At 35.4% G+C, this 15,719-nt stretch overlaps 1 protein-coding gene across 2 annotated transcripts; it reads left to right on the top strand.

Annotated features, from left to right (window-relative positions):
- The first annotated feature begins 3,163 nt into the window (after positions 1-3,163).
- On the top strand, positions 3,164-15,689 carry LOC136342856 (V-type proton ATPase 116 kDa subunit a 1-like). 2 transcript variants are annotated; one of them, XM_066289075.1, is made up of 15 exons: positions 3,164-3,273; positions 5,281-5,418; positions 5,972-6,148; positions 6,245-6,434; positions 9,044-9,171; positions 9,226-9,442; positions 9,498-9,670; positions 12,199-12,349; positions 12,412-12,577; positions 12,632-12,872; positions 13,505-13,614; positions 13,679-13,815; positions 13,887-14,119; positions 14,180-14,384; positions 15,348-15,689. In XM_066289075.1, the coding sequence occupies exons 2-15, from the start codon at positions 5,302-5,304 to the stop codon at positions 15,623-15,625; spliced, it is 2,523 nt and encodes an 840-aa protein (XP_066145172.1). In that variant the 5' UTR covers positions 3,164-3,273; positions 5,281-5,301; the 3' UTR covers positions 15,626-15,689. The 2 variants fall into 2 exon arrangements, with proteins under 2 accessions (XP_066145172.1, XP_066145173.1); XM_066289076.1 differs by lacking the exon at positions 3,164-3,273 and adding an exon at positions 4,500-4,522.
- The last annotated feature ends 30 nt before the right edge of the window (positions 15,690-15,719 follow it).

The following is a 15,719-nucleotide window of genomic DNA, read 5'->3' on the forward strand; positions in this document are numbered from 1 at the left end:
TACTAGTTAAATCCCTTTTCCCCTATTGTGCGTGTGCTTTACTGCAAGAATATGTATATGAACCAAAATGTTCTGTCGAAATCCAGCTTTGCAGAACAAAATATTATCTGAAATGTTTGGACCAAGTGTTTGCGGGTTGATGTGTGGCTGAGCACTTGATCCTGTAAACCCGCAATGGACTGAACGACTTGAAGGAGCACCTTGAGTTCGCAGTCTCAGCGACACTGTTTTCGTGCACAAAAGGAAGCAACTGCCCTTTTAATTATAAGTAAGGTTTATTGGTCAACAACAATTTCGATTTACTCAACAAAACAAGAAATAATGCATAGACGACATTCGGTGATAAATTAGCTTGTATGTTAACTTAATGTCTATGAATCGTGACTAAAGTATATGCGTGCAAGTACAGAGTGAAGGATCGCACATGTATGTGCACACCGGAACTGGATGACTGTCATTTTCTAGGGATAAATTTAGCAATTGCTCTCCCTCCATTAAAAAAGCATTAATAGAAAAAAAACTTACAAAAAGCTAAAATTTAACGACGTCAGCTCGATTATAGGAATCTGGGATGTAATGGAGTAATTTAGAGGTCATGTGACAATCAAACTATTTTTCTAGCTTTCACGATTCTGAGAAATCTCCTAAGGGTGATGGCCCTATAAAACCAAACTCCGATTACATCGATTGAAAGAACAAGGGGAACAGTAATGTCGGCTCTTCCATCATTTGACAGTCTTTAATGTGCTTCCTGTGTACAGGGTGTCCCACCGGGAACCGACATTGGACGTTTTGGGAAGACTATGACAAGGAAAGTTACGAGAATTTAGTAGTTTGGTAAATCTTGGGGCGACCTCATCTAAAATGTTTTTAATGACGTCACACCTCCGGTTGCAGCGGAAGGCGACCCTTGCTAGCTTATTTTAAATGGAACCCCCTATATATTATTGCATTATTGGATCATATGTTCAATTTTAATACAAGTTTATTAATATGTTGGATTTCTTAGAATTAAGAGGTTTCAAGATATATGCAATTCAATGCTTGTCACTTTCAACATGCGTTCAACAAGTGACAGATGCAGATGACTGTAGAATTAGAAATTGTTAAAGAACCGAAAGGCCCCCCTGAAGTAATGCCTTTAGGCGGTTCCGGGGGGGGAACAACGGTGAAGAGAGGTGGGTTTTTAGTGGGTAGGCGCCTCCCTTCAGGGGGTGAATCCCACATAATCCGGTCGTCAGTCCATCAGACCGGGTACCTTTAGGTTTTCCCCCTTTATAAAAAAAAAAGAACCGAAAGGTATTTTGTAACTCTTTTTCGTTGAAAAGCTACAGGAGGTCCATATTTTAGTTTGCTGCAAAGCTTCGCGTAATATTTTCTAAAAGGTGTCCACAACAATGGAGCGAAATGGACATCAAAAAATGGTCGAAACTTTACTATTATTTTGATATATTATGAAATAACATCGAAAATGAATCTATATTCACATTTAATTACCTAAACTAACGTTGTGTCGTTTTTGGGTAATTTCGTTTTATAAGTTGATGCAGTACATCCCTAATTTTAAGCTATGGTGTGAATATGATAGACGTAACTATGTGTTTAGGCCAGGGGCTTTTAGTCTCTGCCTAACAGAATCGACTGCCTCACAAGGCACCCGAAGAGGTATCTCCTCTTTTGCTGGTGCGAGTTGTTGCGATTCGAAGGACCAGACGCTGATGCGTCAATTGATGTAAATGGGGTTCAAGGGTTCGGGGAAAATAAACTCCGTAGCACGAATTAAGGAATTTACTTCACACTACAGATATCACTCTAATTTACACTACGGATCTACGACTTTATATACACTTCAAATTTACAGAGTCGGTACTGGGTTGCCCGAGATCTGAGAAAGTTCACGTGTAAAGTTTGAGGGGTGACTTACAAAAGAGTTACTGAGCAGAGATTTGAGCTAATATTGTGAGAGAGGTTTAAGATAGAGTTCCGCGTTCAGGGATCGGGAAGTGTCCGAGAAGCGGGAGAGAGAGAGTTAGCGAGCACTGTTTTGGAGATAATGTTATGAAGGAGTGTTAGATTTTTTTGCGTCCCAGAGATGGTGGGGCTGGAAGGAGATCACCACGATAAGCCCTTGATCAATCCCAACCGACACCGCCCCCTAGTTTGTGGAAAGTTTTTTCCCAAAACTCTCCACAGTTAAAGCCCAGATGTGGCTCGCTGGTTCCTTTGACAGATTTATTTGGTGCCCCCCATAAATCGGGGCAGCGATAAATCAAGGAACCAGTGCCATCACCGTGGCCAGGTTTCAGCACGTAGGGGTAAGTGATGTGTATTGGGATTGTTCCAACGTCTTAGGCCTAATTGGAGCCCAGTAATGCCGCTGATTTATGTTGGGTTTTTTCCCAACACTATGGAAAGTAAAAATACCAGCAAAATGCGTTGTTATGTGACATAAGTTATACACACATAAATTAAAAAGTTAGTTATATAAAAGTGATTAACATATATTAAAATTATGGATGTCCCATCCCTACATCAACTTATAAATGGAAATTATCCAAAAACTATGCAACTTTGCTTTAGGTAATTAAATATGAACGTAGGTTACTTTTCAACTTAGCTTCATAGTACATAAATATAATAGTAAAGTTCCATTTAAAATGTTGAACTTTTGGCCATTTTTTAATATTCAAGCTGACTCTACTTTTGTAGACATCCTATAGAAAATATTAAGCAAAGCTTGGCAGCATACTAAAACATGGACCTTCTATAATATTATAGCAAAAAGAAGTGATAAATTACACTCTCGACATTCAATTGCATATATCCTGAACACTATTAATTCTAAGAAAGCCGATGTATTAATTAGCTTGCATCGGAATCGAACGTAGGATCAAAAAAAGTAACAATATATAGGGTGTTCCATTTCAAATACGTAAGCAAGTACCGACTTCCGGTATAACCAGAAGTTTGCCGCCATTGAAAAAATTTTCGATGAGGTCGCCCCAAAGCTCTTACCAAACTACTGAGTTTTCGTGACTTTACTAGTCATAGTTTACCCAAAACGTCCCATGGTGGTTACACCTGGAACACTCTCTATTATAATGACTATGTACGTAAATCCTGTATAATTTTATCAGCTGTGCAATACTTTATTACAAGTGGCAAATAATCTATGTGATCTAATCGAGAACAATGTATCCCAGTTTCATAAATTCATTTTAAGTCGTATACTCGATGTGTTCTGAGGCATAAGAGGAATAATCGTTTCAACAGGTAAGTTTTAGAAAAAGTCTTGTTGTGATGTTCGTGATTTTTAAAATTAAAACATTACCAGCCAATGAGTTAATAGTCTATGAATGAGTCCAAGCCAATCCAAACCAACCTAAACTAATATTATATAAAAAAATTTGAAAAATAAACTTTGTATCTAAGCATAATGTGTGTAGTGAGTTGCTAAACCTATGTGGAATTTAATAAAACCTTTAGCATAAGTTACAGTATTATCTATATTGACACAAATTCCAAAGAAAAGTCAGAATGTTAAGTCAACACATTGATGACAATTATTGCTACATTCAATTACACAATGATATTGTATTCAAATCAGAAAAATCTTACGCCACTTGAAACCAAAGGTATTTGACTACGGACGTATAAGTGTATTGTTTTTAATATTTCACAAACTATAGCTCATGTGATATTCCTTTGTGAAATTCTCTAACGTTAAATGATTTCATAAGTTATTGAAGATATAATCATTGTGACGATTTACAAAATAAAAAAATCTCGTAAGTGGAGAGAGCATTTACAAAGCATTTGTACGAACTCCAACGTACGATTAACAATTGTCACCGAAAACAAGTAGAGTTCAGCTCTACCGCGTGTTATGATGTGTCGGTGCACTACAGTATAATTCTCGGTATTATTGTAAAATAGGTCACTTGTGTCGATAAAAGTTAACAATCGTTTCATTGCCGATGCAGAGGGGGAAAAAGATTCAAGAATACATACATTTTTCTAAATCTATGGCGCCCGATGATTAGATATGATGTTTTTTAGTTTTAAGAAAGTATATGATTTAAACTTTTTGAAAATAGCAATTTGGTGTCCAAAAATTGCACCAATCAATGCCCGATTTCTATCTTTCGTTTTACCGGAAATTACTCAAACTTCCTTACATGCTGTAATATGTAACGAGTAATCGCAAAAACACTTCACAATAGGCGGTGATCAGTAAATGTGTATGTAATTGACACCAGATAACAGAAAAATTGCACCGGCACATTTTCAGATGTTCCAATTTCTTAGTGATCACCGTGTATCTCTTACCATTTTCGAGAAAATGGCATCCATCAATAAGAAATGCGTTTCTCGTTATTTGGTTTATTATGGCAGCGTCTAAATGGAATCGAACTTAATTGTTTTCATGGATGTGTTGTCAACTATATCGAAGACTTTTTCCTAAGTTGGCCTCCTTTATCATTAACTTCCACGCCGAAGAAGGATTTTTGTTGCATAATTGGTAACCACCTCCTTAAGTTTTAGACAATTTTTTTTCTCAAAATTCATTACGTAACTAGTAGCGCAAAGTGACCGATTATTTAAAATTGAAAAATGTGTGAAGTGACACCTCAAATTAAAGGTATTTCAAAACTACATTCAATCATGTACTGCGATTCAAAATCTATCGAGTAGTTTTTGAGACAAATAGGTATTTTATGTAAAAGAAAATGCAATACAAAATCAATTAAATAATATGTGACCAATGAAAACACTTGTTTATTGATGAGAAGTTGGTTTGTTTTTATTTTTGCGCTCACAAACAATTTTTGACTTAGAATGACGGACATTCTCAGACTGTTTGTGAACAAAAAATTTAAAAAAAAAACGAATTTCCTATTAGCAAATAAGTTTTCGATTGTTTATGTATTATTAACTGAGTTTTTATTACATTTTTTATCAAAAAGTAATCGATTCAAAATTCGATTTCTAAATCGCGATACACCATTAAATGTATTTTTGGAAAACCTTTAATTTGAGGTATCACTTGATCCATGTTTCGATTTTTAAAAATCGCTCATGTTCTCTTCTGGTGACGTAAGCAACCTTCAAAAAAATAAACACAGGTTAAAAGATAGTATTTTTGTCCTATTTAATATTGGTTTAAATTTTTTTTTAAATAATGATTTTTCAAAAAATTTACGGGGGAGGGGTACAATTTAGAGCCGCACAGTACAGATATATTTAAAAAATTTCTTTAGTGATAAAAACTGGTTTCAGATCGAAACCGATATTTCAAAGATGGGGACATTACTTCGAAGCGAGGAGATGAACTTAGTTCAGCTTTTTATACAACCTGAAGCTGCATACCATATTGTTGCCGAATTAGGCGAAATGGGTTGTGTTCAATTTAAAGACGTAAGTGTAGGTGGTATACATAGGGTAGTCCAGTGCAAACAATAAATCCAAAATATGTCAAACATTGATATCGTAGAAAATATAATGGAGGTCACTTAACGAACAAACTGTAACGTTAGTGCCATTGGTGTGATGTCAAATATATGTACACCAATGTAAATTTTTAGAGAAATCTGAGGCTGATTTTACATGCCAAAACTCTCTTAAAAATTTGAGGGGCCTAAATTTTGTTCGCGACATACCAAAAAATATTTGGGGGTGTAAAACGGGTCATAACTCTGAAAAAAGTATCAGGCTCCAAAGTTCTCCTTGGGAGCTATAATGAAAAAGTCGACTCAAATATTAAACTTCAACATTGTATTTCTATGGCATACTAGTATTATTTTTGGGCGTACATAGAGCCCATGGTTAAAGCCCTGCTACCACAAACCGGGGTTTCCTGCATAACATATATTATGAAAGATTTAGCCAGCCTGTAGTTTTTAAGAGTTTGCATACTACCCATTAAAACCACAATTTATACAATAAATGTTCCAAAATTGGAGCTTTCCAGCTTAATGAGGATGTTAACTTATTCCAACGGGAATATTCCATGCAAGTTAAGACGGCTAACGAGTTGGAGAGGCAACTTAAGTATATAGAGGCTGAGATTAAAAAAGAAGATATCCCAATTCCCGACATTACCTCTATCCCGAAAGCACCAAATTATTCAGATATTGTTAATTTGGAGGTAATTTGAAGTTTTACGTTACTATGGTTAATGTACTCGAAGAAGTCGGTATTTGACTCTATTACAGGGAAAATGTACTGTTTAAACTTATTTTAGGTATATTTGGACAAAACTGAAAGGGAAATACGAGAGATGTCTGAAAGTGAAATGGTTTTAAGACAAGAATATTATCAAGGGATCCAACAGAAGCATGTCTTAGAAAAGGCACAGATATTTCTCAATCAACAGGAGGAAGCTGTTAATTCTGACGATGCACCAGATCACATAAGGAATTCCTCACAGCTAGGTTATTTCAGTTTTCTTAAATAGCGCTTTATGCCTCCTCTAAAAGTAACTTATTATTTCCCCTTAGAAGTTTTAATGGTTTCAGAACGGCATGTTTCAATATTTTGGTCGGACTCCGCTCTTTGATTTTTACAATTTTTTTCTTTAAAAATCCTTCTTTTTGCTTCATTAATTTTCTACCCAACAGTCGAATAGCTTTTAAAATAAGTAATCAGAACATTGGAAAACACATTTCAGTTAATTAACAAATTCCAATGGTGTCCCTAAAGGCGCTGTTATGGTGACACAACACGGGATAATCACGTTTCAGGATGCTACGAACATTGTCGAGTTCCAGCGATATGCCATTGGAGGCAGAAGTTTTCGATTCAAAAAGTTCTAATTACCACGAAATCTCAGAGAATGTGTTTCCTTTAAATTTGAAAACTCAGGGTTGATTATCAAAAAATGTCTAACGAGGCTGTCGAAGTAGAAAGAATAAGTCTTAATTCATCTCTTCAGGCCTTCGATAACGTTTTTCTTTTCTTAGTGCGTCAGTGAAAATCGGGATATTGAAACCAAGCATTACTGACCCCTTTAAAATATCAGAAAATGTGATTTTCCAAATTCGCGATATCGTTCCACTACAATTTATTTTGAAATACATTTCTAGCTCTAGAACCAAATGTTACGAAAGTGCTTGAGTTCATCCATGGTACGCCACTGAAAACACATTTTCAGCTTAAGAATTCTAAGAATGATGTCAAAAAGTGAAATTCTGGGTTTAATGAAGAATTTAAAACACACCATAGGCTAAGACTCCGTCACAACCAGGTGTGATCTGTAGAGTTTTGACTACTTTTAATGGACGTTTTGTGAATCACTTCACAATTTACTACGAATTCTGATTTCGTTTGTCTCGGCAAATATCAGCAATGTGTTTCAAAATTATAATTTTTGCCCTATATTTTTGAAAATTGGTGTTTTGAAAAAATGAGGTGAAGACGCGTTTTTTAATTTTTGTAAAAATTCTATGATTAAATAGAAAAACGCTACGTCCCGCTTACTTGAGACATTCTGAACAAATCCGACTCTTCCGGTCAGACTTTCACAAAACCCCACTTAGCAACATAATTGACTTCCTTAGAAAGTTAAATCTGCTAGCTGAACTGTAATGGATATTGAAACACAAAAGATCTCTTAAGTCGCTTTGCAAGGGAAATTTCAATCCTAGTCATGAGGAATGTAATTTAATCTACTTCAATTAAGGATTTCAGGTAATTGCTAATCCATGGATATTCTGGTTTTAGTAAGATCTACATATCATTAACCTTATATAAATAAATACTAAATTCCGGTGAGTCGTATCGTCTACCAGATCCAAATTGCTTTTGAAAAGTTAGCTCAAGTTATTGAGAAGTATCTTCTGGTCTTTTAAGAGGCCTTTATAAATTACGCTTTTCATCGTTTCCCATAAATAAAAGTCAAATAGGGAAAGTTCTAGCGAACGTGTCGGCCAACGTAAATAATTCTTGTTTTAATCTTCAACATCCAAGTTCATCCGTATTTGTTGATAGATTTATAATCGGTACTCCATCCTTCAAACTAAATTACTCAAAAATACAGAGTGTTTCCTACGTACGGTACATAACTTCGGGAGCGTATTCTACAGCTAAAATAAAGGTAATTTTGTTATATAAACTATATCCCAAAAATGCTTCGTTGCGGAAATACAGGGAGTGAAAATTTCTTAAAAAAATTACAATTTTTCAAATATTTTCGAAACTACTTGAGACATTTTAATGAAATTTTGCAGGGTTTGAGAGTTAGCAACGGTGCGTATTTTACGCTAAAAACAGTGGCTGTTGTTTAACTAGTGGCGTGCGGGTAGAATGATTGCCCGATATTTTACAGGAAAAATGTGGTACGCCACTGTTCATTTCCAATATTTTGGTTCTTTTTTAATTATGTGTTCGATTTGGAAGAAAAAACGTCTCTTGACTTTTTTTCGTAGGACACACCATTTTCGAATGAATAAATAAAAAACATTATAGCTAAATTTTTTCATTTTTTTAAATTATTCTTAAGAAAAGAAATACTTGTATAAAGATATGAAATTTTTTGTTGTTTTGCACCGTTGCTAACTCTCGAACCCTGCAAAATTTTATTAAAATGACTCAAGTAGTTTCGGAAATATTTAAAAAATTGTAATTTTTTAAAGAAATTTTTACACCCTGTATTTCTGCAACGAAACATTTTTGAAATATAGTTTATGTAACAAAATTACCTTTATTTTAGTTGTAGAATACGCTCCCGAAGTTATGTACCGTACTTAGGAAACACCCTGTATATAACCAAGATGACACAAAAAAGACCGAAATCATACAGAAGTATACCGAAAATATGCATTTCCCTTCAAACCTCTCCGAGTTCCTTTTATCGCTTCGAGAAGCTTAACGCTCAATGTAATAATTGTTATTTTCAAAAATTCTTAATTTCTCGTTGTCATGTTACTCTCCCCGTTGCTTAGATGTACTTTACACAGTGCGCCCATTTTGCTTTTCTACTAAACGGTACTGCGTACTAACTACAAAATCAAGACTAAACCTCCATTTATTTCTATTGTTCTAGGATATGTCGCTGGAGTAATCAACAAGGAAAAACTCTTTTCATTTGAACGAATGCTGTGGAGGATCGGCAGAGGCAATATCTTCATTCGAAATGCTGACATTGAGGAACCAATCGAGGACCCTACATCCGTAAGTGAATTAAAAAAAATAGCACTGAGCGCTATCTACATCAAAGTTTAACAGCGTTCAACAAGTCGAAAAACCTCCTTCATAGCATTTTTCCAAGGAGAAAATCTAGCAAATAAAATCAACAAAATATGTGTTGGGTTCCACGTTACTATAGTCAACGTTCCGGTAGAATGGTCAAGTCGTGAGGAACGCATTAAACGATTAACTAAAGATATCGGGGATGTTAAAGATCTCTTAGACCGAAGTATTGATCATAAGAGGAAACAATTACGTAAAAAGAGCCACAATCAAGTGAAATTACTAGGAAACTCGATATTCATTTTTAGTTTCGGTGGTCAAAGAAATACAAAATTGGAGCATCATGGTACGCAAAATAAAAGCGATTTATACCACCATGAACCTGTTTAGTCATGATGTCAGCAGAAAATGTTTGATAGCTGAAGGCTGGATTCCAACTAGTGACCTGTACTACATTAGCACCGCTTTAAAGGATGGCTCAGTAGGAAACATTCACTATTATACCGTGTGTCTTGAAAAATGTCAAATCTAATAATAATATAAGGCCATGGAATAATTTGAGCGCGAGCTCGCATGTCTTTGGTATGTTCTGCGCAATCTCGAACATTAACGAACTAACCTCACCTCACACAACTGTATTTATCTGTATTATTATTTGATTTTTATTAAAAATAGTGTTTTCCAAGACTCCACGGATTTGTGTGTTGGTTAGATAATGTTTTCGGGGCGCAAAAAATGGTGTTTACACTCGAACAAAACGCCTTTATGGTTGAGTCTCATTTTCCAAATGGAAGGAGTTCATAAACGGAAAATGGGCCTACAAAATCAACCTTGTCTTCAAGAGTTTCGTAAAAATTTTCCCCACGTTGCAGTGGCGGAATTGCAATTTCACGACACTTTGAATTAAGTTGTGAAATTGTTTCGTGAAACTGGCAGTGTCCAAAGAAAATCGGGAAGTGGTAGACCATCTAAGCGAATTCCAGAACTTGTTGAAAATCTGAGGCGAGTAATGGATAACAATCGCAGCACATCTTTAAAAAGATTTTCTCATCAATTCTCAACAAAAATCGGGGATTGTTGTCGATAATTGTTGTACAAGATGAAAGTGTTTCAGGAACTGCGGCCCCCGAATTATAAAAAGAAATTGAGATATTGCAATGGATTTAATCAAACAATGCACGACGATCTTCTGGATTTGACGTTTTTTACTGATGAGGGAGAGCTTTATTTATCGGATTAGATGAATTCACAAAATTTGAGAATCTGGAGCGCAGAGAGCAGAGTATCCCCATGTGTATATGAAAACACTTTTACATCCCCAAAAAAATTGATTGTTATCTCACGAAGACGCTTAGTAGAACTTATTTTTTTCTATGACACCATCACAGCTGACCGATATTAGAATATGTTGAGTGAATTCATTAACCAACTTCACTTTGACGAACTTTATTACAAATGCTTTCAACGGGATGGAGCAACGACCCATACAGCTAGGACAACTCTCAATTATCTTAAGGAATACTATGACGAAAGGGTAACAAGCTCACAGACGGACTGGATCTATCCACCACGATCTCCAGACTTGATCGCACTGGACTATTTCTTGTTCCCGACGTTAAAAAATATAAGTTTTAAAACTCTGATAAACACAATTGATGACATTAAGGACAGAATTCGATAATAATGTGAAATTGTTTCTCCACAGACTATCATTAAAGTATTTGGTTATATGAAACATAGAGTTCATTTTTGTTTGGAAAATATTGGAGAACATTTTGAGCATTTGTTATACATCGTGTAATTAAATAAATATTAATTCTGCATTTTATTATTTAATTTATATTTGATAAATTATAAAATTTATTAAATGTAAATTACATACAATGTTTGAAAAAGGCGGTGTCAGATTTAAGGTGAAAATAGAGCCAAAAATAGTAAAAGAGTTCTCATAAATATTGACCACAGAACACCGTTACTGAGACATGGCCCATCAAAGAGTCCTATCTTTTGGATATGTCTTAAAACAACTTTCTTCCTGATGAAGATATTGAAATAAACATTTTAGGTAACAATCATACCATTTAACCATCTTAAATTTCATTAAAATCGATTTTAAATTAGGTCAGTCTTACAACTACCCTTAACAAAAATTTTACGAGTTTTATTTATAAAAAAGTCAGAAATAATACTTTTTTTAAATAACGTAGGGCTCAGAACAGTAATATTTTTTAAACATATTCACATAGTAATTGTAGTGATTGTGACTTTCGCGTTTTATCATTTAAATTTTTCGAAGTTTCAATCTAAAATTGAAAATAAAAATTTATTTTCTTTAGCCTTTTGCTTTTTATGTTAATTAGGAAAGTTGTAAGAATGCTTGTAGGTCCCTTTCAGTCCACAGATTATTTCTATTACAGAAAGTGGTTTTGAAGATGTGCTGTTATTGTTATCCACTGCTCGCCTCATATTTTCAACAAGTTCTGGGGTTGTTTAGTGGGTTTGGTCTACCACTTTCCGCTTTTCTTTGAACACTGCCAGTTTCACGAAACAATTTCACAACATAATTTAAAGTGTCGTGAAATTGCAATTCCGCCGCTGCAATATGGGGAAATTTTTCACGAATTTCTTGAAGATGAGATTGAATTTTATAGACCCATTATCCGTTTATTAACTCGTCAATCCTAAAATAAGACTCAACCATTAAAGGTTTATTGTTCGAGTGTAAACACAATTTTTAGCACTTAGAAAACTTTAATTAACCAACACACAAGTCCATGGAGTCTTGGAAAAGAGTATTTTTAATAAAAACTAATTGATAATACAGTTAAGCAAAGTTGTATTTTTAAGTGACGTTAGGGTGATTCATTTATATTCGAGATTACGCAGAACATATCAAAGACATACGGGTTCCCGCTCAAATTATTCCATGGCCTTATTTTATTATTAGATTTGACATTTTTTAAGACACACGGTATCTAAATACAGAGCTTTTATAATCCGTTCTGGCAGGTTGCATGTGGAAGCTCAGTACAATCCTTTTTCAATATTTTGACCACTACGCAAACTCCGCCCACTTATAACAGAGCTAACAAGTTTACGCAAGGGTTCCAGAACCTCATTGAGGCCTACGCATTTTCCTCGTACAGGGAATTGAACCCAGGTTGAGCAATCATGCTACTGGGAACGATCCAAAGTCTCTACAAAAATATCCATTTCTTTTAGCATTATATACAATTGTAACCTTTCCCTTTTTATTCGCCATTATGTTCGGAGATCTTGGACACGGATTTATTATGCTCTCTTTTGGGCTTTGGATGGTTTTGTCCGAGAAGAAAATAATGGAGCAGAAGAACAAAAATGAAATATTTTCCATATTTTTCGGTGGACGGTATTCATTACAAAGCTAATTATGAACTTAAAAAATGCACGAAACTTTTTGTAGATACATCATTGTGCTTATGGGAATCTTTTCGATTTATACTGGTTTCATATATAATGACTTATTTTCAAAATCAATCAACATCTTCGGATCCAAGTGGAAAATAGCGAATTTAACAGACCTAGAACTGACCTTTAACTTCAGTTCCAACGAAGAAAACGAAGCCAGTCTCAAGTACACATTGAAACCATTAAGTAGTTACGAGGGCACTCCGTATATTGCTGGGGTAGACCCCGTCTGGCAGGTATGTATGTTATAAGTATCATTATTAGTCTAATGAAATTGTAATTCAATCTCGTTATGATTGTCGTGTTGGAATCCGGATAGTGTACTACGATCCTGAATTAAGCTTTCGTGGGGTACGCCTCGTGTGAACAGTACATTGGGGAAAGAAGGATAATCAAACAAAAATAGAAAATTTATTTGATTTAGAGTTTTTGCTATCAAGTTGTTAGCGACTTTCTATTTGCTTTTTTTCTGACTTTGACTAATCGTGACTTCGAATGGTTACGCGGAACACTCAAATTTTTTTTATTTCGCGGAGTTCTACGCCCAAACGGCTCCAATTAAAAGATTAAAAAAAATTACTGAATGATGGCCTGTCCTGAGTGCTACGATCACCATGTCAAAGTTTTTTAATTGGACAATTCGTGAAAAGCAGAAAAATAAAAACTGATTTTCCATATTAATCGCCTATGTCTAGGGTTCGTCTGGACATCCGGTATTGCGGCTCCGCTTTCCTAGGAAACTGCTCCGGTGCAACAAGTGCAGGATCCCACCTAATTTTTTTCCTTAAAAATAATAAGGGTGGCTACACTTCAAATGAACGTACTGTATAATTTGACATCTTTGAACCTAACATGAACTCTCTTTCAGGACGCAGAAAACAAAATAATATTTTTGAATTCCTTCAAGATGAAATTATCGATCCTCTTTGGCGTTGTTCATATGATTTTTGGACTGTCTCTTAGCGTAGTAAATTTTTTGTAAGTAACACTTTTTGCTCGCCTTACCGTGCAAGAAATTCATTATTCTGTTCCTTTTTCCTAGACATTTCAGGAAACCTGTACATATTGTCCTAGACTTCTTACCTAAGCTTCTCTTCTTCGGGTTTCTCTTCGTCTACTTGCTCATAATGATGATCATGAAATGGGCAAACTACAGTGCTATGAATGACGATAATATTGGTGAGAATGAAATTGCGATATTGTTTGATTATAAATGAAACATTACGCCTTTTAAAATGTCCCTGCCTTAGATACTCCATATGGTTCTGGTTGTGCACCCAGCGTCCTAATCTTTTTCATTGGAATGATACTGTTCAAAGCATCGGAACACGTGGATGGTTGCAATCCTTACATGTTCGAGGGTCAAGAGGTCTTGCAGCATGTCTTTGTTGTTTTAGCTGTGCTCTGCATTCCATGGATGCTGCTTGGTGTTCCCTTATACGAAATGACCGTTAGGAAAAAGAAAAATGTGGCAGTTTATCAAGTTAGCCATCGAAATCTTAATAAATTGTAAACTTAATTGAAGGACACATATATTTTATAGAATGATAATGTAGAAAACTACGTTCCACTGGAAATAATCCCCGAGAGTTCTGTATTAAACACCCACAAGGAAGAGGAGGAAGAGGAGGAGCCTATGAGTGAACTCGTGGTGCATGCAGCAATTCACACTATTGAGTTCACTTTGAGCACTGTGTCTCATACTGCTTCCTACCTGCGATTATGGGCCCTATCACTAGCCCACGCACGTAAGTTCCCACTTATTATATAAAGGACACTTTGTATGTTATACAGGGTGCGTCAGAAACATTAGTATAGATAAGTAAAAATAATAGAGCGATTGAGTGAAACAACTCTAATAAGAATTGATTATTTTCACCATTTTCATAGTGGGCGAGGTGTTTCAAAAAAATAACATTTACAAAAGGTAGAAAATGGAGAGAATCGCTTAATTAGAGCGGGTTCGAAAACTGCAAGAGACATGAATTATTATAACATACGAATATGTTTTTGAAATAAAAAAAATTCAAAGTAGTACAATTCGCAAAATTATTCAATTTATTGTTATTAATGAACAAGAGCGGTTAAATCAATTTTTCGCACTAACTGCAAATCAAGTTGGTATGCCGATTCTCGTTCGATCACTGAAGTGGATGACACCAGGCGCAATTAGCAAATAGATGGGTGGTCGCAGTTGAAGGACAACCTTCTGCATCACCACCAAAAAGAAACTGGCTCTCTGGAAAAGACAATACACACGTCGGAGGCGGCCTTAAAAAAGCCAAGACAGAAACAGCCGAGACAGGCAAAAACAGGAATGTCCTCGGACACTGCCGATATAACAATCCCTCAGGGACAGTGCCGGACCGGTAAAGGGGTTCCTCTATTTCTGAGGATTTTAATAGATAGGCGTCTCGGTGAATCCCACACTACACCCGACTAACAGCACCTCAGGCGATTGATTTGAAGATTTTCTTCGTGAGGAAAAAGAAGATCGATTTTTCGTATTAAGTTCTTCGTCTATTAGTTAGGTTAAAACTACGGTTTTAGATAAAAACATTGTGGAAAGAAAACAATCAACTTTTTTTTAAAAAGCTTGTTTAGCTGAATCGCTTTATTTCTTTTACCTTCCTGCAGCCAATACTCGTTTGTTCCATTCTTTCGAAATACCCCGTATAAACGATTTTTCTAATCGTACGTTTCTTTTCTAGAATTGTCAGAAGTGCTTTGGCAGATGGTGTTTAAAAAGGCACTAGTAATAAACCAACTATATGTAGGAGGAGTCTTCATCTACATAATATTTTTCGCTTGGTCATCCATTACAGTCGGCATCTTGGTGCTAATGGAAGGTCTGTCTGCCTTCTTGCACACTTTACGTTTGCACTGGGTCGAATTTATGACCAAGTTCTTTGAAGGGCAGGGGTACGGTTTTGAACCGTTTTCCTTTAAAAGACTTCTCGACGATAATGTCGAGGGTGAAAATGAATAAATTTGTATGTGTATTTTATAAACTCAATTAAATAATAAACTTTACCTTCAAAACAATATAGAAAGATTTTCTATAAATTTAGTAAGCTGCATTG

This window comes from Euwallacea fornicatus, chromosome 13 (genome assembly GCF_040115645.1).
Source record: "Euwallacea fornicatus isolate EFF26 chromosome 13, ASM4011564v1, whole genome shotgun sequence".
Lineage (NCBI taxonomy): Eukaryota > Metazoa > Arthropoda > Insecta > Coleoptera > Curculionidae > Euwallacea > Euwallacea fornicatus.